The sequence below is a fragment of the Oryctolagus cuniculus genome, chromosome 15 (genome assembly GCF_051225735.1).
Source record: "Oryctolagus cuniculus isolate XC-2025 breed Fujian yellow rabbit chromosome 15, ASM5122573v1, whole genome shotgun sequence".
In the NCBI taxonomy this organism is placed as follows: Eukaryota; Metazoa; Chordata; class Mammalia; order Lagomorpha; family Leporidae; genus Oryctolagus; species Oryctolagus cuniculus.
This window is the reverse complement of record NC_142881.1, coordinates 30548044-30572386: the sequence shown is the minus strand read 5'-3', so window position 1 is coordinate 30572386 and position 24343 is coordinate 30548044. Positions and strand designations below refer to the sequence as shown.

At 49.4% G+C, this 24343-nt stretch overlaps 1 protein-coding gene across 7 annotated transcripts in view; it reads left to right on the top strand.

Moving 5' to 3' along the window:
* Positions 1-24343, top strand: part of CNNM1 (cyclin and CBS domain divalent metal cation transport mediator 1) — a 65808-nt gene that overhangs the window by 28300 nt on the left and 13165 nt on the right. For 4 of the 7 annotated variants that reach the window (XM_051824062.3, XM_051824066.3, XM_089314558.1 and 1 more), the window contains exons 2-8: positions 1744-1887; positions 4598-4738; positions 6044-6213; positions 7708-7807; positions 8913-8960; positions 12223-12285; positions 20442-20605. In XM_051824062.3, the coding sequence (XP_051680022.1) occupies positions 1744-1887; positions 4598-4738; positions 6044-6213; positions 7708-7807; positions 8913-8960; positions 12223-12285; positions 20442-20605 (830 nt within the window). The remainder of the gene's footprint in view (positions 1-1743; positions 1888-4597; positions 4739-6043; positions 6214-7707; positions 7808-8912; positions 8961-12222; positions 12286-20441; positions 20606-24343) is intronic. The other 3 variants (XM_051824065.3, XM_008270319.5, XM_051824063.3) reach the window with 2 other exon arrangements.

Genomic DNA, 24343 nt, shown 5'->3' with positions numbered 1-24343 from the left:
CTAATTACCGTTGTTGCTAACAGACCACCCCAAAACCTAGAGGCATGAAAAAACCAAGTGCTTCTGCTCACAGGCCCTGTGAGTCAGGAATTCTGAAAAGGTACAGCGAGAATGGCTTTTCTCTGCTTACCATACCCAGGGCTGCAGCTGGAGAAAGACCAGTGAGGGGAAGGGTGGAGCTGGAACTGCTGAGACTGGCAGATCTGCTGCCGGATGTCTTTGCTAACCTCCCTGGAAATTGGTGGAATGCCTGTCCCCCAAGTGCCGGCACGTGGCCTCTACCATGGTAGTTTCAGGACAGTCATTGCAAAAAGCTTACAGTCTTTTGATGACCCGGCCTCAGAAGTCAGAGTGGACACTTCCTGTGCACTGTCAGTAAAGGAGTCACAAATCTGCCCAGACTAGGGGGAAGGCAAGACCACAGCTCTCCATGGAGGCTTTTGTAAGAATTTGGAGAAGATTTTACAATCACCACAGTGATACTAGTTTCTGATTCTGGATGAGAGATGATTACTTAGTAGAGGTTAATATGCCCGGAGGTTGATTTGCTCAGCAATACTAACTCGAACAGTTAGCAAGGGGACTGTTGGGAGGAGGAAAATGACTTCTAACGGTTCTTCTTTAAACTTTCTTTCCATGAGAGTATTCATCCTCCTTCAGCTAATAAATATTTGCTGAAATGTGAAAGTGCAAAAGAAAGAAACTTAACCAGCATTGAGTACATTAGGTAACTTCTCTAAAAAGACAGAGATGTAAACATATAAGGTTGCAGAGGCTGGGAACCAGAGAGGAAGAAGAAGGTAGGGAGACGGTGGTTGAGGGGAACAGGGTACAGCTGGATGGGAGGAATGACCTCTAACATCCTATAGCACAGTAGAGTCACTGGTTGGCAGCAATTATCGTGCATTGCAAAATGCTAGTAGAGGGGATTCTGTACGTTTCCAACACAAAGAAATGTGTTTGAGGTCATGAATATGCCACTTACCTGTTGTATATGTGCATTGAAGGGACCTTTTACCCCATACATATGTATAACTACTATGTGTCAATTAAAAATTTAAAATACAGGCGGACAGCGCTGTGGCGCAGCAGGTTAAACCCTGGCCTGAAGCGCCAGCATCCCACATGGGCACCGGTTCTAGTCCCGGCTGCTCCTCTTCCGATCCAGCTCTGCTATGGCCTGGGAAAGCAGTAGATGGCCCAAGTTCTTGAGCCGCTGCATCCACGTGGAAGACCCAGAAGAAGCTCCTGGCTCCTGGCTTCAGATTGGCACAGCTCCAGCTGTTGTAGCCATCTGGGGAGTGAACCAGCAGATGGAAGACCTCTCTCTCTGTCTCTACCTCTCTCTGTAACTCTGTCTTTCAATAAATAAAAATAACTGTTAAAAATACAGTAGTTTGGCCAACTACAGCTGCATGTGTGACCATGCTCCCCTAAGATTATATCATCTAGTGATGTTGTAGCCATCAAGTACACTCCATGATGTTAATACAGTGATGAAATCATGTTACGATGCATTCCCCAGAACAGGTCCCCAACATTAGGTGACACAAAACTGTGTTTTAAAAATATGAGGTTTGCATTTATAAGAGCTGCCACACAAAGTTCATATTCGAGGGGGTTTCCGGGAAGAGTTCAGTCCTAAGATTGGCCAGACAGCAATTCTGTGCCCTTTTCTCACAAGGGAAGAAAGAGCTCTGCAAATGTCCCAGATACTTCATGGTGATTTCCTCTGTTCTCTAGGAAAGTCTCACTTGGCCATTGTCCAGCGGGTGAATAATGAGGGGGAAGGGGACCCCTTCTACGAGGTGATGGGCATTGTCACACTGGAGGACATCATAGAGGAGATCATCAAGTCCGAGATCCTGGATGAAACTGACCTGTACAGTAAGTGCATGGCCTCGGCTGCTCTCCGTTGCCATCCTGTTTGCCTCGGAGACTCTCGGGGACAGCCCAGTTTGATACAGTGTGAACCAGTGTCAGAACAAGCCCTGTGCACTGATGTGTGTCAGCCACCTCTGCCAAGTGGCTTAAATCACCCATGAGTCACTGGAAACAGCTGGCTAACTGCTTACCCAGAGGGCACCTTCAGGAGCTCAGCCAAGACTAGGAAAAGGAGACCTCCCAGCCTTTGCTTGGGAAACACAGTGTACCCAGGGTGGAGCCCAGAGGCCTCTCTGCCCTGTGTCATTCCTTTGTTGTCTCTCCTACGTGCACACAGACCCCGGCAGACCCGGGGAGTCCAAGTCACAGTCCGCTCACACCACACCCCAGGGAGTGAGGCTGCCCACCCCATCCTAAACCTTCAGTGTCCATGTGCCTGCTCAGGCACTGCACTGCTCTCTTAGGCCTTTCAGCCCACCACACAGGTTTCTCTTCCCGCCCCTTCACCCTGGACAAGGCACCTGCCTGGCTCCAGTCCCTGCCTGCTTCTGTCTGGACTCCTCTCCTTCCTTCTCCCTCCCCTGGAACAACAGGAACCACTGTATGCAGGGAGTGGCTGCTTGGGTTACTGAGCCTTATCAAAGCTTTGCTTGCAAACATTACAAAGGCCGCCCTGTCTCTGGGTCTCTGGGACAGGAGTGTTATCCCTGGGCCAGCATGCATTTCCTCCTCCGGATTTCATCTCTTCCTCCCCTCAGATAACTCATTTCAGACCCCTGTCCTTTGCTAGAAGAAGCCTTTCAGAGTCCAGCTGCTGGTAGAAGCAACTCGGGCACCGCACTGCAGTAAGGCAGTGAGCGGCACAGAAAGAGTGCTTTGCCTTTGGGCTAGGAAGGAATTCAAGTTGGATGATGGTCCTGGCCTTGGCAGGAAAGAGCTGGAGTGTCCCAGCACCCCCACCAGGAAGCAGGTGCTGCTGCACCCCGGCGCCAAGCAGGGACTGAGCTCAGAAATGACCTGTCCCCCCCTACCCACCCAGTGCTCCCTTCTCCACCTCTGCCCACACCCTTATTTAGAATTCCGGGGAGTCTCAGTAGAAAGATTGATGAAGACATTCACACTGAGGTGTTAGTAGCTAACAGAAGTCTAAATGTGTCAGCTCCTCCCGGGACATTGGGTTGAGCAACCTGAATGCTGCAGACTCCAGCCATGAAATCAAAAGGAGGGGAGGAGGGTGCAGAGGTATGGTTCTCTAATGATGAGATGTTAACTGCCATTCTGAAGGGGAGATTGTTGAATGACACACATCGGAGGGCAGCAAAGGAACTGGGTCCCACATGCTTGTTTGCTACTCTCTTTCTCTACAGGAGGCAGTTAGGGTTTTTCTAGCCAAATAAGTAAATTGTTGAAAGACCAAGGATCCAGAAATACTATGTTTCTTCTTCCATGACCCTGACCGCCTGCAGGTCCCGACTCCTGGGTCTGTACCTCCCCACTGCTGTGAGCAGAGCAAGGGGCGTGTCCGTGCAGGAGCCAGGTGACTGCAGAAGCCTAAAGTCAAAGGCAGCCCCTGAGAGCTGTGTGGTGGGGAAGGGCACTGTCCCCCTCTACAGGGAGACCCAAAGGAGCTGGCAAGAGCACCCTCCAAGAGGGAAGGGAGCGTAGAGGGGAACCAGATTGTGGGGCCCTGTTTTCATTCCGCAGGGGGTTATTCCATTTCACTGTATCACATCCACTCAGCTTTCACTGAAGTTCCCTGCAGCCCTGATGTCTTCTGGTCAAGTCTAGAGAAAAACTCAAATCCCTCCCCAAGTTCCCCTAAAAGCAGATGAGGTAGGCCAGCAGTTTCAATTTTTTATGCAAAATTCAGGGAAGCCAAAAGAGAAATGTCCATGGAAAAACTCCCCACAGCAAATTAAATTGGGAAAAAAATTTTTCAGTCAATAATCACATACCCAATATACGGGCTCTTGGGGGTTCCAGGCCATGCCGCAGGCCCCTGCTCACCTTCATAGATTACAGGTCCATTCCTATTTCTTTCCTTCTTCCCCATATTTCCCTCCATTCTCCCCCCGTGGAGGGCCTGGGGTTGAAGCAGGAGAGGTGACTGTTCTCATCCCTTGTATGGCCTCTGGTACCACTCAGACCCTGGTTTAAATCAGCAGAGAGAGACCAGGTGAGCTCAGTTCTGGGGATAGGGAAGCACTGGGACCCACCAACCCCCTTGATGCTAAGGAATGCAAGTACCTCCTGTGTGTGTGACTTTGTGCAAGCACTTTCATGGTAGTTTCTGGTTGTAGTCTCATAATAACTGCATGGGATGAGTAGGAAAGCTGTTGCTAACTATCGTCAGCCTCTATATAGCTTCAGGCAAACAGAAACTGATGTTTAGATGTTACACAGCTAGACGGTGGGGGAGTCCTAGCACCTTGGACCCGGGAGACCCACTCCAGTTTTTTCACTGTTACCACCTAAGTGTAGCTAACCTGAGTTGGTTAGAGCCATCTCCCACTAGAGAGATAGCCATCTCTATCCCTCTGCAACATCCTTCCACTCCCTAGGAAAGAGGTGTGGCCATGTCACCTGTGCTCGACCCTGCAGAAATGTGTGTGTGGTCCCAGAGGATTTCCCTGTCCTATGTGACTCTGGGAAAACCTCCAAAGACCAACAGTGATTCTGAGATAGCTGCCACCTGTCCCCTGTGACCCTACAGCCGACAATCGGAAGAAGCAGCGGGTCCCGCACCGGGAGAGGAAGCGGCATGACTTCTCCTTGTTTAAGCTCTCCGACTCCGAGATCAGGGTGAAGATCTCACCCCAGCTCCTGCTGGCCACACACCGCTTCATGGCCACAGGTAAGACCCTGCCCCGGCCCCCTGAGTCTCCAGTGCGGTTGAAGCAGAATCTCTAGTGGACCAGAGATGTCAGTGCCTTCCACTCTCGTTCCAACTTGCAGCTGGCTCTGAGAACCACTGCTCTGGGAAGGAAGTTGCCTCACAGAGGGTAGCAGATGTCGCACGCTGTCATGTGCAGCCCGGACCTGACCGTCTAGGGACTGAAGTGGGAACAACTCAACTTGTTCTTCCTCTTCAGAAAAGTGCTAAAGAAACCACGGATGTGCTTTCCCCTTCCTCCACTCACTTCCTGGCTGGAGCCTGAGGCCAAGCCCATCCTGTTATTGGTGGGGTGCCCCAAGTATTTGGGCAGGAAAGTCATTTTCCTACACAACAACAAGACCCTAGGGGCCAATGCCCACAAGGGTTCTGAAAATACAGAAGTGGACTGTGAATCTTGGGGTCTTTAGCAAGAAAAAATGATGAGAGACTCCATGGGTAAACGCCTTGTGAGGAGGTAGAGTTTATCTTTGAACCCTCCGAGCCTCTCTCATCCATGCTAAGGCATGTGCTGCCCCACAGTGACCATATCTGTCACTGGGCTCAACACGCGACAACTCTAACACAGATGTGCTGAGTATAGTAGGAGTGCTGGAACTGTTCCAGGTGCTGATAAGTAGAAAATTTCAAGATGAGTTTTCTTTAAAAAAGGGTTTTCAACATGTTCTGTAGTTGTGAACATGGATTTCTTGTAACTTCTGCCTGATTTTCTAGGGCAGATAGCTGCACTTGAATCTGTTTGATATAATAATATAAATTTATAATGATGAATACATACATAGTGATCCTATGTAAGTATGATGTAGTGAAGTCTCACCTTACTGACAACTTCTCACATAAAGAATGACCTGTCTCCATTTCTTGGGATTTCATTTCATTCAATAGGTGTATGTCTCATACATAAGCCAGAATAAGTCTCTGTATTTCACTCAGTTATACATTTCTTGTTCAAATGACTTAGTTACTATGCCCAACTTTAAAATCAAAGAGAAAATTAGTAACAAACTGACATTTCCAAAATGCTGACCTGCCCCTCCTGAGATGCACATACAGGGAAACACTTGTCCAGAGGGATGCACACTTAGGTTTAAGATTGCCAACCCCAAAGATGCCTCAGAAGCCCTGCAGCTTGGTGCCCAGTAGCATGATGGGAGTGATGCTAGCCACAGCCCCCGTTTTACCCACTCTAGCTCCTGCCAGCTGCCACTGCGGGGAACGGGTGGACACAGGAGGTGCTGATTCCTACTTTCCCCGACTCTTGCCTAGAAGTAGAGCCCTTTAAGTCTCTGTACCTCTCGGAGAAGATCCTGCTCCGGCTCCTGAAACATCCCAACGTGATCCAGGAGCTGAAGTTTGATGAGAAGAACAAGAAGGCCCCAGAACACTACCTCTACCAGCGCAACCGCCCCGTGGACTACTTTGTGCTGCTTCTGCAGGTAGGTGGGAACATAAGGGCACTTCTGGGGGCAGGATGAAACCATGGCCACGGTGAAGAGGAATCGCCATGACTCCCTCAAGGAAGGCCAGTTGGCGTGGACATTTCTGCATAACCCACAGTAGGGGTGCAGACGTGGAAGACTGGAGTCCTGGGAGTGGCAGGATCTTTGACAGCATTTATTCTGATCACTCAGCAGTGTTTGGGGTAGGGTGTGGTGAGTACTTCTGCAGCAGAGAGGTTCTGCTTTTGAACTTCCATTCCATAATACCTCCTTGTCTTCGCTTGAACATCCCCCAGAATGAAACTGCCCACTGCCTCCTGCACTTTAGACAATTCTTGAAGCCCTTCCTTCTGCTGAAGTCTCACCACCCTGTTCTCTGGGTGCCACATTGCAGCCTCTCCAGAACATGAGTATTTCCTCCTTTACGAGGACTGGGAAGGGAAAAATGACCGAGTGAAAGAAGTACAGCATCTTCCGATGCTCGCATCAGGGCGATCACCTTCTGCCTTGGCTGCCTGGACAGGCCTGTGTTCAATAAGAGTCAGGCATGGTTCCAGCTCATAGCACTGCTGTGCCCTGTCCTAGATGCTCCATTAGCTCTGTTGCTGATCCTCTGTCTCTTCCCAGCAGAGTTTTGCGGACTCTAAATAAAGGGATGGTTTACAATCTTGATGAAACGCACATTAACTTAGAAACGACCTCTGTTTGCTACAGTCCACCTCCAGCCTGTCTGCTCAGCCTCTCATTTGCCTCCCGTATATCCTTCCAGCTGGCCTCAAGGAAGTGACTTCGCGTACTTCACTGTTGGAAACAGAGAAGGGTCCTGCTACACTGTTTATATAATGTAATAAACACATACAACACACTGCCTTTTGCTGAATGTAAACTTAAGTTTTCAAATAAAATGTGGAGGGAATAGGATGTAGCAGCAAGAGAGTAACCTCAGAAATTGTACAGATCTAGATTTTAAATTCCCATATTACCATTTCTTGATGAAGCTTGACCAGGTTATTTATCCTCTGTGAGCCTCAAAATCGATTCCTCTGTAAACTGTGGGTGAAAACAGTACAATCCCCATATGGTTGTGAGGCTCACTGAAGAAGACTCTGTGCAGTGCATATAACACAGCACCAGCCCCATAGACAAACACTCAATACCACACTTAAGCTGTCATTATTACTGGTGAAAACATTGTATTTTATCTCAGATGGAGAGTCTAATCTTAGACTAAATCAGTGGCAGTTTCTGAGGCCGTAGCTGGTACTTGGACCTGTGTCATCATTTCAAAGAATCGTGGTTGTTCATAACCAGATGCTGCTTTATGAACAATGAAGCAATGAATTTACTGCAAAGAGCTACCAAAGTTGGAGGTTCTGCTTATGAAACGTAAATCTAGACAGAATTAACATTACCCTCTGATGAGAACAGCAGAAGTGCTTAGGATCCTCGTCATGCTCAAATAGACCCTTCGCACACTTCTTCTTTCTCCAGGGGAAAGTAGAGGTGGAGGTTGGAAAGGAAGGCCTTCGCTTCGAGAATGGAGCCTTCACCTACTATGGTGTCCCGGCCATCATGACCACTGCTTGCTCAGGTACTCCCGTTTCCAAGCCACTTCTCCACTTGCTGGAGAAGCAATGGAATGTTGTAGAAAAAGCATGTGGGTTCAAGTCTTGACTCCTGTAATGGACGTTGGACAAGCCATTTAACTTGCCTGGCTTTGGTTTTTCTCCTCTTCAAAGTGAGTATAAAAAATCAATTTTCACCCAGGGTTTGTGCTTAAGAAAAAAAGTGACAAAAAGAGGCCGCCATTGTGGCACAGCAGGTTAAGCCGGCATCCCATATGGTTCAAGTCTTGGCTGCTCTGCTTCAGATCCAGTTCCCTGCTGATGTGCCTGTGAAGCAACAGGTGATGGCTCAAGCACTTGGGCCCCTACCACCCACAAGGGAGACCCTGATGGAGTTCTTGGCTCCTGGCTTTGGCCTGGCTGTTGCAATTATTTGGGGAATGAATCAGCGGATGGAAGGTGTGTGTGTGTGTGTGTGTGTTACTCTGCCTTTCAAATAAATAAATCGGCCGGCGCTGCGGCTCACTGGGCTAATCCTCCGCCTTGTGGCGCCGGCACACCGGGTTCTAGTCCCGGTCGGGGCGCCGGATTCTGTCCCGGTTGCCCCTCTTCCAGGCCAGCCCTCTGCTGTGGCCAGGGAGTACAGTGGAGGATGGCCCAGGTGCTTGGGCCCTGCACCCCATGGGAGACCAGGAAAAGCACCTGGCTCCTGGCTCCTGCCATCGGATCAGCGCGGTGCGCCGGCCGCAGCGCGCCGGCCGCGGCGGCCATTGGAGGGTGAACCAACGGCAAAGGAAGACCTTTCTCTCTGTCTCTCTCTCTCACTGTCCACTCTGCCTGTCAAAAAATAAATAAATAAATAAATAAATCAAAAAAATAAATCTTTTTTAAAAGGTGATAAAACTTAAGTAGGAAAAAGCAATCACATTAGCAAGTGTTCACAGTAGAGAATGATTTGTTTTAGCATGAAAATGCAAGTTTCTTTGGCTTTTTACACTGGTTTCTACCCTTCCATTTGATTGCCCGGTTTTTAGAGTTAACTGGTGCTATGGGTGGAGTGGGAGAGGGGAGATTCCCATAGGAAGGTGTGTTTTCGGACTTGCCTCTGAGACTGTATCTTTCTCTCCTTAGATAATGATGTACGGAAGGCTGGAAGCCTGGCTGGATCCTCTGTCTTTCGTATGTATTCCTCAAGCCCCTTCCTCGTCCTCCCTGTCACAGCGCTGCCTCAGCCCACTCTGGGGACCTGGACCAGGCACCTTGAGCCTGGGATGGGGCTAGCACAAATGCTGGCAGCCTCTTTGTAACACTCTGCCAGGAACACTGCTTTCTGCCAGGTACCCCCGACCCTAGGGACTTAGGTGCTATGTGTCTGCAATGTTTCCTGTGGCTTCTCTGCTGACATGCAAGTGGTGAACCCTAGGAAAGGAGATGAGCAGGGTGGTTGTGAGTGGAGGCCCCACTTACTGCCATCTGCTAGGGAAGGTGTGTGCTTTGCTGGGTGAAAGTCCAGGCTTTCCTTCTCCACAGTGATGATTCACCTCCCTGCCTTTAACCAAAAACCCTCATGTGCTATTACTGTGTCTGTGGGGCTTGTCCTCAGTAGGACGTGGACCACAAGATTTGGGGATGTAAGCCCCGGGCTGGTGCGGTATATTGCTTATCTGCTTCTCTTTCTTTGTTCACGCCCTCCCAGCTGGCGGAGTGGTGGCTGCCAGCTGGCTGTGCATGCTGCTGGTGGGGCTGGCACGGGGCTGATGGCCAGTCTGCTCGTCCCCCTCTGTGCTGTGCCTTCTCCCTGCCTCCTGTGCGGTTACTGCACTTGTGTTTATAGGGCATGACATTTCTTGTGATGAAAGTGTGAGCCAGAATTATTTCTGCAGATTTCTTCTTGATTCACTGGTCTGAATATTGCATTGCTCTCAGCTGTTAGTGTTTATGGTGGCCGCTTTAAAGCCAAGTGGGGTATTTTTAACATGGTACTTTATATTGGGATTTATCAGAGGGTCCCAGAATGTGATATCACAGTCCTTGGAGCACAGCAAGGTCGATGCCATTTTAACACCAGACACTAAAGAAATGACTTGCTTCAAACCATGCAGCAGGTTAGTGACTTACATGGATGCATCCCAGTGGCCTGACTAGTTCACACAGCACAATAAAACACAGATTTTAGAGCCACCATGTTCTAGAATGCAATATGGAAGTAGCAGGGCAATTTATAATGTGATTAATTTCACGTCCTAGCCCAGCACACAGCTACAATGATGTCTAAGTGCCTACCCACACTGAAGAGGTAGAACTCAAGTTGAAGGAGATCTGTAAAATTAAAAGGCCCTGGTGCATTATCAGACTGATGTAACCCAACAAATCTCGATCAGGGTTGATGAAGGGAGTATCGGTGCTTGGTGTCAGAACTCAATATGGGTGAGAAACCAGCCAGTGGAACGCCTTTGTTCCTAAAGGAGATTCCCACCTTCCATCACACTAGGAACTACTCCTGGGACTGAGATAGCTTATGTAGAAATGTGGCCCTGTTCTGCCCATTCCAGAAGATCAAAAGAGGTAGAAGAAGGAATACATAAGTCTCCCAGCCCACCCAATTTGATAACCTTTCTTTGAAAGAAAAATCTAAGTAGAAGGAAGATATTACATGAGGTCTTCCTTTCCTTCCTGTCCCTAGTTCTATCAAGACCCTTCAGTTGATCAGTTAGACAGGAGTAACCTGCAAGTCCTGTAGAATTTGATCTCTCTTTTAAAACAGGTGAAAGGAAGCATTGAACTCTCTCCCTCCCCACATTTCTGATGCACCTTTATAAGTATTCCAGAGGGAAAGGAAATATTATTATCCAGAAGGGTATAAAGACATTTTTCATCCTCCTCCAAGGACTCCCTACCTAGTGAAGTGTGAAATAATCTCAAAGGCTGGCCGCACCCCATGATTGTCCCAGGAGGATGCTCAGCCCAAGAACCCCACCCAGCATCTTGCACTTGCCAAGAACCTCCACTTGTAGGTGGAAGGGAAGCTAATGCCTAACCCACAAGGCAATAAACTCTTGTAGTCCTTGGCCTAGCAAACTCCCGCTGTCCTGGAAGCTAGCCTGTAGCTTATTCAGCCTTTGAAGTTGAGAAGTGAAGTGATGGATTTGCCAGAACCTTGGCTCTGTGATCTATGCCTCCAGGTTGAACTTAAGGTTTCAAGGAGGTCTCCAACTTTTCTGTGTGAAGAGAAGAGAACACAATTGCACTGTCTTATTTATTGTGGTTCTGATTGCCAGGGAAGCCAGAAGTACTAAGGTGAGCCTGGCACTCTGGAGGAAACCTGCCTGAGATCAGGGTCACACAGGCTTGCAGCAGGAGAGAGCAAGTCTTCTGTCGGATGGTGTATACATTTAATTGAACAGCTATGATTATTCTTGAAACTGTGGGGTTTACTTACTCCAATGTGCCTTACAATATTAGAGGCCCATTCAAACATCCATTAAAACCTCATGTCAGAGTAAGTGACGATCGGATAGGTATGAAGCATCCCACCTTGCTCCCTTGCATATATTGATAATTTCAGATCAAATCATCTGTTGCTGCAAATAAGAGAGTGGAAGCCGCCTAGTTCACTGTGCCATCATGTGCATACCGGCTTCACTGCCTTCCTTGAAAGGTACTCTGAGAATGATCTCCTAAGACAGGTGAAGATGGATTCCCATGCAGAATCACCACTTGATTAGGGTCAAGATGGGAAAAGGCCAGAGTGGCCCTACACACTCTACCCACTTGGTCCCAGATGATAGCCAACACCATTTCAGTGATTCTGTTGAGACAGAGAAGAAAGAGGGATCGAGAGAGATGCTTTGGAGCACCGGTACTTGCTAAGAAGGGATGATGATGTAATCCACCAAGTTGATTACATTCAAAGGGCTAGAATGCTGCCCTTCCTGTGTCCCGGTCCTCTAGCAATGCACAGTTTCTCGCCAGCACTGTGATCACGGAGGAGCACCTAGAAGTCCGAGATAGGAGCCAGCTTCTGCAAGGATGCCCCTAGCAGGGCCTCACACTTGACTTTCAAGGGCCCAAGTGCTATTGAGCAGCTGGGAGAGCCTGGTGGGAAGGCAGTGCTGGGCCCCCAGAGTGCTGCCCACACGCTCCCCAGGAGGGCACTACCTGGCCTTCCGATTGGCATCTCTGATCTCCTCTGAGACAGTGGGACATGTTTGCAGGTGACCTTCGGCAAGGTCCATTTTATTTTCTTGTCTTTCTGGGGAGTGACTTTGTAAGAGGACCCAATCCCCGGGTTTTTTCCGAGGCAAGATCCCGTTTTGCAGAGAAATGTGATGCTGTGAGGATCCAGGAACAGACTGTCTCACCGGCTTTGCTCTTTGTCTCTCTCCTTTTGTGTTTATCTCCCCCTTTGCAACTCACAAATCCTTGGCCCCTGACTCTTTAGTGCCTGTCTCTGTGTCTCGTACCTCCGCCTTCAGCAGAGGGGACTCCCTGGCAGGATCCCCAGGTAAACATGCGTGGGTGTCTCGGGTCTCTGTAAATCCAAGTGGTTTGCAGGAAGTCTTTGGTCTTGGTCACCGTCCTGCGTGAGAGTTACCCTCTGCCAACAGGCAAGCCCATGACTGAGGCACAGTGTGTCTCATGAGCAATGCTCTTGTGCACACACAGCCCAGGCGTTGCTGGTTCTGTGGCATCCTTTATGAATTTGCCTCCCAGATCTGAGTACATGGAAAAACGGTGGGAGTGAGCGGCAATGGGAGCTTTCCCTCATCATTTGGGGGATGAGGAGTCAGCAGGAGAAAAATAGGAAGAAATTGTGCGATGTTGTGCCTTATTCCTACTGACTCTAATTGCACCTTCCCGTCAGTGTGGCCCCTGCCCTTAGCTAACCACTGGCCCATCCTCACCCTCCTCGGAGTGTTCAGATGTGATCATCGTATTCCCTGTGGTCTGTTCATATGAAGGATGCTGTATTTAAAATTTCCAAATCAACTTTTCATTAGGCTTAACCTCTTGTTAATTAAATGAAAGTTACTGGATTTCTTTTTAATCACGTAAAGTAGCTCCTTGTGGAGCTGCACGGTAACTCAATTGAGTAGAATGAAATAAATCTGAACTATCAAATAGCTGGTTATATTATTCTCTTCTCTGGAGGTTGATCTCTGATGCTCATAGAGCAAGTAATGACCAAGGCAGGAGCTTATTTGTTAAATTGCCCGGCAGTTAGCACACAACCCAACTTCCTATATTCCCTACATCCATGTCCCTTGTCCCAGTTTTAAGGCCCCATTATATCCTCTGTCATCAAGAGTTCCGTTGTGTTTTGCTGCCTATGTGATAGGCCCTCAACATTCAAAAAGGCTGTGTTCTGAGACCTCCAGCCTTCAAATCTGCGACTTCACAAGTTTTTATGTTGACTTCTTTTCTCTCAGATCACATTTTTCCATCAAAGACTGTCTCTTTTGCATTTTTGTTTTCCTAAGACAAGTTAACTACCTTTTCACCAGTGTGCTTCCTCTCACTTGATGGTGTTTTTCCACTAAGATGTTTTCTTGCTTTGTGAGAGCACACGCCTTCGTGATGATTACTGGAAAATACAGTTGATGTGATGCCATTGGGTGCCCTCACCAGCCAAATGGTCCACTCCCACGTGCCAGCAAAATCAGAAATGACTTCATCATGGGCGTTCAAGGTCCTTCGCACACAGGGAGGCTGGGGGAAGGCCAGGCGTATGCTGTGAGGATTCCACAGGAGAGGGAGGACACACATTTTTAAAAGATTTTCAACAAAAGGGATCTAGCAAGAATATATTTTCCTTTTTAATGAACCTTTAGTTAACTTGATGACCTAATTCACTGTACCTTTCCAGTCTTCTGAAGAAGGTAAATTCTAGCCCATCAGTGAACGACTTCGTGGTTAGCGCAGGGTCAGGCAGGGATTAAAGTGGCTCGTTCTTCAGCAGGTGGCGAGACTTCTGGCCCAACCCTGGCTGGTGCCATGCGCAGGGTCTCTTGCTTCCCTGGTGAAAAAGTGTCAAGCTTCTTCCCGCCCTCGGTGGAGCAGTGACAGGCACAGTGGGAGGAAATGGAGGTGGGGAGCAGCTTCCTTCTCCTTTGCCCCCTCCTCACCTCCGTCTTCCATCGGGTCTCATCCACAGCCAAGCATACAGCCTTCTCGGTGACCGGGTGACCTCCCAGGACCTGCGCAATGAGTTGACCCCCTGCCACTCAAGTCTCTGTTCCATATCACCAGAAGAAGCCTCAGAGCTCTGGGGTTTCGTGGGAAGAAGTCCTGGGCACCTTCTGGCCCCATGTTTGGTTTCTGATCCTGATACAATAATTACCATATGTAGTACATCTCAATCCCATCTTACCCAGGGAAAAAGATAAATACTGTGAATCACTAGGGCCTTTAACTTGAAGAACTCTGTTATTGTTTTTATTTAACCTCCACAGCTACCACGGGAGATAGAGATGAATTATTGTTGAGAAACTGTATCAGAGGGGGAGGGATTGGCATCCAAGTCTGGACCCTGCCCTCGCTGCACCTCTGAACGTAAGCACTTTGTGCCCCCTAGAGGGCTGAGATTTATTTGCATTTTGTAAGCAGCCTGCCAATGAATCTGGTGCTCACAGGGGTCCCTGCACCAAACACTGCAAACCTATTGTTTGAGTACAAATCAGTATCCGCAGGGAGTTCCTGTGTGTCTGAGACTCAGTTGTAATAAGGAGAGCAGAGTGCTCTGTGGATTATCTTCAGAGCGCAGTGTAATTAGCCAACTGAAATTTCATTTAAAAGTGAACCATCTGATCAGACCCACTGCAGTTGTCATGCCTTCTCCCTGCGTTAATTCCCTCTTCCCTGTCCTGATGGTGAAGATAATTGAGAGGACCCACGACAATCCTTCCCAATCCACAAAGCACAGAAGAAATGTCAGAACCAAGGGATCGTTTCCAATGCACAACTGTCCATCCACAGTGTGCTTTGAGGTCAATGACAATGAGAGTTTTCTCTCAGAATATGCAGAGAGTCCCCAGAATAATTGTTTTACTTTTCAAAAGTGGCAAGTGGGAATATTCCTCGGGGTTGGCTCTTGTGTAGCGAACATTTGGGAATCATTAAAGCTCCGTGTAATGTGAGCAAGTTCATCTGGGAGCCTAAGTTGGGCTGACTTGCAGAGTTCACATTGTAGCTTTGCTCTGGCTGGCTTTTGGCATTTGGTTTTCTGATGTTGAATATTACTACAGGATGATGAATTTTAATAATGCTAGTGTGTACCTCTTACAAGCCTATGGAATTAAACTCCCCATCTGAATTGGAGAACACAGATGGCCCATGCCACAGTGACCATGACCAAGGGAGGCCATTTCCACCATCCTTCCCTGATGTTCCAAAAGATGTAGGCAGGCAGCCACCAAACCCTCCTTGCCTTCAAATCCTCATACTGAGAAGAGGAGTAGGCATTCTACCTCTGTGTCTTGGGTCCTGCTTCCAGGCTTCCAGGATAGGGGTGTGAAGGTTCCCTGGGTAAAGACATCACCAGAGAAGCAAGAGACCCAGAGCTGTGTGTGGGCTTTGGGGCCCCTTCCTGTCATTCCATCGAGCCTCAATACCAGTGTAAAATTCTCTTCTACACTGTCTCCCATCCCACATCCAGTTCTGTCTCCCTGTCTTCTCCACCCAACCTCAGTAGTGCCAAGTACCCAACCAGGACAGGTATCTCCTACAAACCATGCCTCGATGGCTGCAGGAATGAAGTCCACGACACTTCTCCAGCAGTTGGGGACCCAAAGCAGAAAGTCGTGTTCCCTGCCTCTCAGTCACACCAGAGCCAACTGAGGAGGTGACAGTGGAGCAGGGCAGGCAGCGTCTGTTGGCTGCCTGGTCTAGCTCCTTTGATCAGCCCTATGGTGGGTTTTACACATCACGCTTTGAACTGTCTCCTTCAGACCTTCTTGAACGCGGCATTGTCCTCCTAGCTTCACTCCCCCACGCTGTGCCTCTGTGCTCTTAGGAAATGCCAAGGGGAATTACACAACTTGAACTAGTTTGCCATGCTGCTGGGATACTCGTCTGTTACTGATTTCTTCTCCTTTTTTTATTAAAAGCATTTTTCCATTTCCATTTTGCCTTGCTCAGAAATCTCTGAGTGCATGTGCACAATTACCAAAATGCCAAGTCATCAGCATCGTACCTATTGAGGAATGTCAGGCTCTGGGGCACAAAATCACTGATCTTGCACAACGCCCTGATGAGCTGAGGCCTCCTTTGTCGCAAAATGAGGACTCCTTTTCCTTTTAAAGTTGGTTCTATAGATCTGACCTTTGTAGGACAGTTGTGATATTGGGAATCACCAAGGATTTTATGAATAAACAAACTTCAACAGAATTTTTGCTTTAAAAAGATAAAAGACATGTTTCTCCTCCCAGCTCCATAGTGCTGTAGCTTGTGTTTGACGGGTGAGCCCCTGTGAGTAGCAGAGAGGTACCCATGAGACAGTGTTTTGTTTTGCTGAGGGGAGGGGGAGGAGGCCGGCATGTGCTTGTTGCCTCTGTTTGCAGTGAGGAGTGGAAGTGACTCAGGAGAAGTTTCTCTAAATGGAAGGAGGCTAGCAAATCAGATAGGGCTCTGTTTGCCTGTGGTCCTCCACGAATGTATCCGGAGTTGTTCTTAACGGATGGGGTGTGTGGAGCCCAGGTTAGGCCAGGCAAAACAGAAGACTATCAAGAGGGGTGGTGATTTCCCAGGGGAACGGAGCGACAGGCCCTGCTCTATCCTCTGGGTCATGTCCAACCTGAGTCAAAGTTGACCAACCAGGATAAGGTAGTTTTCAAGATTCCACGCAAGACCAAAGATGCCACCACCAGCCCCCGCAGTACTAGTTGCCTGCCCCACCCCCACCCCATCCCCCTTGTCTACAGCAGTGAGCCTAAAGGAAAGAATCTGGACTTGCCTTGCCACACACCACCCTAGAACAATCACAGGTGGGTTCAGACTCATCAGTTTGTTTTCAAGGGACCAGAGTCAGGCCTGAAAAGCACCTTTTTCTGTCCAGTATTTGTCATTTACAGTCACCATGGTGCTTCACTGTCCTCTGTGGCACCATCATTGTCCCTCCCAGTCCATGGTCACCCTGGGAGAGGGTCTGTCCCCATCACCCAGTGGATGCATAGGACCCTTGATGCCTGACCCCAGGTCCCCCTGTTTCACAGGTTCTTATTACAGGGACAGATAAACGGAATCCCCGTGCACCCTGTAGCCTCTCTCAGATTACCAGACCAAGTTCTAAGGCTTCTAGGTGCCCTTGGATTCTAGTTGCATTTCTGCTGCATTTCTGGAGTGTCCCGCCACCCCTGGCCTCTTCTGCAGATTGACTTCAGGTTCCAGGATGAATTGTGAGTTCTGAAACCTTTTTGAAAAACAAAATCTAGATTCTAAATAAAATCTCTTTAAGGGGCTTTTTGAATTATTATATTTTTTTAATTTTATTTTATAGGACAGATAGATCTTCTAACCACTGGCTCACCCCTAAATGCCCACAATGGTGGGGGCTGAGCCTTCCAAAGCTGAGAGCCAGGAATTCAATCCTGGTCTCCCACATGGGTAGCAGGGTCCCAGTCCCTTGACCCATCACCACTGCCTTCCAGGGTGCATGTTAGCAGGAAGCTGGAATTGGGAGCCGAGCCAGTACTTGAATGCAGACACTCAGATATAGAATATGGGAGTCCCAACTGGTGACTTAACCTCTAAGCCAAATGCCCACCCCTGTTCTATGCATTTTTTTTATTTTTGACAGGCAGAGTGGACAGTGAGAGAGAGAGACAGAGAGAAAGGTCTTCCTTTGCCATTGGTTCACCCTCCAATGGCCGCCGCTGCAGCCGGCGCACCGCGCTGATCCGATGGCAGGAGCCAGGAGCCAGGTGCTTTTCCTGGTCTCCCATGGGGTGCAGGGCCCAAGCACCTGGGCCATCCTCCACTGCACTCCCTGGCCATAGCAGAGAGCTGGCCTGGAAGAGGGGCAACCGGGACAGAATCCGGCGCCCTGACAGGGACTAGAACCCGGTGTGCCGGCGCCGCAAGGTGGAGGATTAGCCTATTGAGCCACGGCGCCGGCCCTGTTCTATGCATTTTTAACTGAGTATCTGCTCTAAGCAGGCACTGTACCAGGTGCTAGGAATACAGTGATGATGACCAGAAAGATAAAATCTTTGCTTTCATGAATTTAGAATTGAGTTCAGTAGGCCTAACCAGTAAGTACAGATGTATAATTAGTGAACACTTGTGAAAAGGGCTTTGAAGAAATGCACAGGGGGCAGTGAGGGAGGAAAAAGGGGCATTTTCTTAGAGTGGCCAGACGGGGTCTTCAGAGAAGGTGACATCTCAGATGAGAGGTAATGACTGAGAAGCCAGCAGCCACCAGCTGGGGTGGGAGTAGGGAGAAGGAGGGCACCTACTCAGTAGGGGGAAGCTTTCATGATCCTTGATGCCCAAGGAGGCCTATTGGCTATAGTGAGGCAGCAGGAGCAAAATGAGACCACACAGGAAAGCAGGGGCTAGGGCGTGGGGGCTTTAGGGTCCAGAGCAAGTAATTTGGGTTTCATTCAGATTCACTAGGAAGTTGACTTGTGTTTTTAAAATGTTATTCTGGCAGCTGAGATGAAAGCAGAATGTCAGTGGGAGACCCAAGTGTGGTTCAGGAGCAGGTGATGGTGACCGGGACTGGACCGGAGACAGAGATGGACAGATGGGCCTATGGTGTCAGAGGCAGAGATGGCTAGACTGGGCGTGGCAGGAGTCAAGGTGACTGCCAAGTTTCCGATTAAGTATCAGCTAGAAGTGACATTTGCTGAGAAGGGGAGATGGGAGTGGAGTCCTTAATTCTGTAATCATCTCCAGATAGTGATTACTATGCTTCTAATGAGAAATTCTTCAACTGTTGGTATTGTAATCTTTCTGCTGTGTGGCTTGCCAGGCTGTAACAGCTTGGCAGCTAAATAGCATCCTGCATGACTCCTCCAGATAGATGCTAATCAGATATTTGGATTGATGGCAGCGTTATCTCAGGAGACAGAATTCAATTCCCCGGGTTCTACCCTAAAGGGGCAAGGACCAGGATCCATGAAGAAGTAGATTCTCTGCAGCCCTCTGAACCCAGCATGCTTTACGAGACACTGGCGGCCTCTCGGTCTCACCCCCCAGTACAGAGTGGCATTGACTGGGAAGCAGGGGGGTGGGAGAGGCCTGCTGTCCCTCCCTCTGGGGTTGTCCCATGGTTGAGGAAACGCTAGGGTCACCTTCAGCACCCTCTCCTGTTGATCTGGGGCAGGACAGCTATCAGGTCCATTGTGAAACCAAGTGATGTGGTCTTCCTTTCGTGTGTGTGACAACCATTGTTATTCCTGCCACTGTATTCCCAGACACAGTACTTTTTTAAGGAATGTATTCAATTATTCCTGGGAAATGTGCTACATATATTTATTATTTTTCAACTATATGAGAGAATCACATTCCTCATTCTCTCAAAAACCCTTGATATCCTTAAATGGTTTAATTTTGACAATCTGATAAATGCATTATTTGAATTTTTATATCCCTGATAGTGAGATTGAATAGTTTTTTTATGAATCTTTCTAAAAAGTGTTTCTTGAAAATGCAGAAGGAACTTGACAAAGCATTTAGGTCTTTGACAGCAGACCTGGGGGTTATTCCAGCCCCCCATTAGGTGTTTGCAGGAGGGAGCCCTGCTGTGGAGACCACACTTCAGGGGTCCTGTGTTGGCCCCTTCAACCCTGCCCCTCTGTGAAGCAAGTAGTATGCAGGGCCAGAGGTGCACCCAGCCGGAGCCCGTGTTCTTCCTTTCAGACCATGCGTCAGAAACTCAGAATCCTGGAATCCCCACTGAGACAGCCCTGGGCAGCTAAGGGGATGAGAAGCCCAAGGGTGGGGGCAGCTGTCCTCACCCTGAGCTCTGTTCTCTGGCACAGAACTCGAAGGAGGCAAGTTGCCATGTGCATTTGTCAAGGACAAGGATGGAACACAGCTTGTGACTGTGATTGATAGCTTGGAAAGACTGATCCCTGTGCTCTGTGGGCCTCTCTTTGTACTCTTGTCCCAGACCCTGCCAACACTGGGCAGGCCTGCACTGTCCCGGCTGAAATGCATCACCAGCGTGAGGATTGCTTGTCCGTACGGTGACAGAGGGTGGATAGGGCAAGCCTAAGGCCTTGGGCTTTCTAAAATAAGGTTTGTGGTGAAGTTTCTCTAAAATACCAGAGGTCGAGGGCCTCAGGGTCTGGGTGGAAAGCCACGCTGACAGCACCGGGGTCCTCCTGCACCTAACCTGGAGACCAAAACCGGAGAGGCGGTGGGAGCCCTCTGCGCCGCCTACAGAGGTCCGGGGAGCATCTGAATCCAGCAGAGCCAGGCGGCCCTGTCTTAGGAAAGTGCCCCCCCCCCCACTAGAGGAGTAAATAGCAGCTCCACTCCTCCTTGGGCTCTGGTGGGGAGCAAGAGGGCCCCTTCCGCCACCCGGTGTTGCTACTGCCCCCTGGTCCCGTGGGACCTCAGTAAACAGCTCCTGTCTCTGTCTCCCCCCTTCCATTCTCCCATGTCTGTCCCCCGCCCCGCCTTTTCTCTCTTCCTCCCCTCCCTGTCCATCCGCAGTGAACCGGTCCCCTTCTCGCTGCAGCGGCTTGAATCGCTCCGAGTCTCCGAGCCACGAGCGCAGCGACTTGGCAGGGAGCAACACGCAGCTGTACGGCGGCAGCAACAACCTGTACCTGCCCGACTACTCTGTCCACATCCTCAGCGACGTGCAGTTCGTGAAGGTAACTCCGCCGCGCCGGCCGGCCTCACTCGGGTGCGTCGCACTCCCCCGGACCGTGGCACATCAGGCTCCCTGGTCTTCGAAGGGCCTGGTTTTCGGGAAACGTCACTGTTGTTCATTACTTCTCACTCTTTAAGGTCTCCTGATCCTTACCTTTCATGTGGAGAAACTGAGGCACAGAGCAATAGGCGATTAGCTTGCTTGAGACAAGTGGCTGGGACAACTGTTTCCTTTGATTCTCCCACCATGGGCACCAGGTTGATTTTGCTCATTTTGTTTTCAAGATAAATTTGCAGGTGATTCGTGAACCGAGTGTGTAGGACGTGCTGTGATTTTACATGATGGTGCATTTTTACACCTTAAAGTCTGAAACACAGCTGGGCCTGTGTGGTCACTGAAACTCCCTTGTCGCCACCAGGCACAGCCCCTTAACCGTCAGAGCTGTTTGAAGAGTGCCCCTCTGCCAATGCACACTTGCTGCACGGCTGTTCCTGCAGACCCCTCGTTGGGACTGCCATGGCACGGGGCCTTTTAAAGTTTCCACTTCCTCTTGTGTCAGTGTGTTTTATTTGCTTTGTTTTCCGGCGTTTTGCAAACCATTAGAAACTTCGACCCATTTAGTCCAGTCCAAAAGTGCAGCCCATGAGTTCGCTGGGTAACCATTGTCCTGGATGCAGGCTGGATGAGAGGTGGACTGCAATCCCAGAGAGTGTCTTTCTGTCCAGAACACACACCCTGACTGTCCCTTCAGAGAGCAGTGTGTGCTGGCCGGCTTTCTATGTTCCAGAACTCTGTGGACACCTGAGCTAACACTGAGACCAGCAGATAAAAGTAACCGTGGAAAGTTAGCAGGGGGAGGGAGCCAAGCTTCAGGGTTGAGCTTCCCTGCCTGCAGAGCGCGCGCTCTGAAATCCTGGGACTTTGGGGAGGCCTGCAGGAAACCCGCGGTGAAGGCCCAGGGAGTGATGACTTCAGGGAGCCGACTAAGCAGTGCCCCCAGGGGTCCGTGATGATGGACTCCGAAGGAGTCTAGTGGGGCAGGGAGGTGAAACCTTGGAGAGCTGTAGCCCAGCGTTCCCTCCCCACGGCTCCCTTTCAGTGCTGATGCAAACTTCCTCAGATGTAGAGTGGAGAAAAAGCAGAAGAGAAGCTTGGGTGTGCTGGCTCCTAACGGTTTGTAGGATGGGTGCACGGTGTGTGGGAAAAGAAATGGGAAGTCATAATCTGAGTGTGTGGCTCAAAAGCATTTCATGGATGCCCGCTTCCTACCTGGCACTGACGAGTGAGTGTGTGGAGATCAAGCCGCAGCCTTAGATGACTCCAGACAGCACTAGGGCCACACGGGAATTGAACAGGGGCATGAGATAAGCAGTGGTTGGGCCGAGGAGACAAGGAGGCTGGGGCTGAGACGGCTCTCACAGCAGGCTGAGCAAAGGGCGTTTTGCTGGGATCTGAAAGAGGAGGTGGAAAGGACGTTCAAGGCAGAACCGCCAGAGCTCGGCTGTCAAGGCTCACTCCCAGTGCTGCCCCTGGTGTGCGTAGGCAGCAGCTGGGGTGGGGTGCGGGTCAGAAGCAGGGCCAGCCTGCTCCAGGCCAGAGTGAGGGATCTGCGTTGTAGCCTATGTGCGCTGGGGAATTTAAAGTTTGTTTCTCAGATCTTTGCGTTTGTCCTACGCTGCTGGTGCAGCAAATTGCCGGATACTGGGGGACTTAACCAATCAACATGTATTCCTCACGGTTCTAGGAGGAGTCCAAGATCAAAGTGTTTTCAGATCTGGTATCCAGGGAGGCCCACTCCTGGTTTGCAGATGGCCTCTCACGTGGTGGAGAGTGGGGACAGGAAGCAAGGTCTCTTCCTACGAGGTTACTTATCTCACCACGAGAGCTCCCCCATGTGACTCTCCCCCCCCCCGACAGGCTCCACCTCCTAATACCATTATCTTGGGGTTAGGACTTCAGCATAGGAATCTGGGGGGACAAAATATAAAGGAACATAAAAGGGAAGTCACTTTCATGGAAGCTGGCGTCAGGAGCCAGCTACTGGCATCTCTGCTTGAGTCAGACCCAGTGACCTTGCTCTGACCTTGCTCTGACCTTGCTCTGACCTACAGCACAGAGTGTGGTCCTTCTCTCCGCCTGTGCATTTTGAAACTAAGAGGATGAAATGTCAGAGGTAGGAAAAGTGGAATGCAGGATAGAAACCAATTACAGTGTTTTCTAAATCTGAGTAAGCTTGTAGCTTCAGTCTCTAAAACTTCAACAGGGGCAAGGGTTTGGCACAGCAATTAAATCACCACTTGGGATACCCACATCCCTCACTGCAATGCCTGGTACAAGTCCTGGCTGCTCCACTTCTGGGACAGTTTCCTGTTGATGCACACCCTGAGAGGCAGTAGGTGATGGCTCAAGTAGTTTAGTCCTTGCTACACACATGTAAGACTGGATAGAGTTCAGGCTGCCAGCTTTGCCTGGCCCACTGCTGGCTGTTGCCGGCATTTGGGGAGAGAACTAATGGATAGAAGATCTCTCCCTGTCTCTCTGTCTCTTTCTCTGATTTTCTTTCAAATAAAATGAAAATCAATAATTTTAAAAGGGGGGAAGGGATCATTGGGACCAGCACTATGGCGTAGTGGGTAAAACCGCCGCCTGCATTGGCAGCATCTCATATAGGCTCCGGTTTGAGTCCTGGAGCCCATCCACTCTGATCCAGTTCCACTTCTGATCCAGTTCTCTGCTAATGCACCTGGGAAAGCAGCAGAAGATGGCCCAAGTGCTTGGGCCCCTGCACCCACGTGGGAGACCCAGAAGAAGTTCCTGGCTCCTGGCTTCAGTCTGGCCCAGCCCTGGCTGTTGCAGCCATTTAGGGAGTGAACCAGTGGATGGAAGATCTCTCTCTCTCTCTCTCTCACACACACACACACACACACACTGTAACTCTGCCTTTCAAATAAATAAATCTTTTTTTAAAAAAAAGGAGGAAATCACAACTAAATACGACTTATGATTCTGAAATGGATCCTTTATATATATTAAAAAAAAAAAACACTAAACTTTGATATACAGGGCGTTCCTACAAGAGAGAGCTCTGAGTTCAAGCACTTGTTTTGACAAACGTGTTTTGCTTTGGTGTTCACTTTTGTTTGGTTTCTTTGCCTAAGCTGAGATTATACCATAAAGTTGAAAATCACCTCCTCCTGGTTTAATAACTTTGTTAGAGCCATTGTTTAGGTTGTTCTTTTATCCACCTCCCTCACCTGTCTGCCCACACTCTGCCTCCCACATTTTTCAACATGCGGAGTTTAAAAATTTATTTATTTGAGAGGTAGAGACAGACCAAGCTCCCATTCACTGGTACAGTCAGTCCCTAAATGCCCTCTTCTGCTGGGGCTGGGTCAGAGCCAAGGCCAGGAGCCAGGAGCTCAATCCAGGTCTCCCAATGACTTGAGCCATCACCTCTGCCTCCTAGGGTCAACATTATCAGGAAGCTGGGGTCAGGAGCCAGAGCTGGAAATCAAAGCCAGCTACTCCAGTGTGGTCATGTTAACAGTTGGGCCCACGTTGAGGAGTTTGTGAGAAAGCAGAAGACTGTGCAAGGTAAGTGGTTTTATTGTGTGTGTGAATATTTATTTATTTATTCGAAAGGCAGAGTTACAGAGAAGGAGAGGCAGAGAGAGAGGTCTTCCATCCGCTGGTTCACTCCCCAGATGGCCACAACGGCCGGAGCTGCACTGATCCAGGG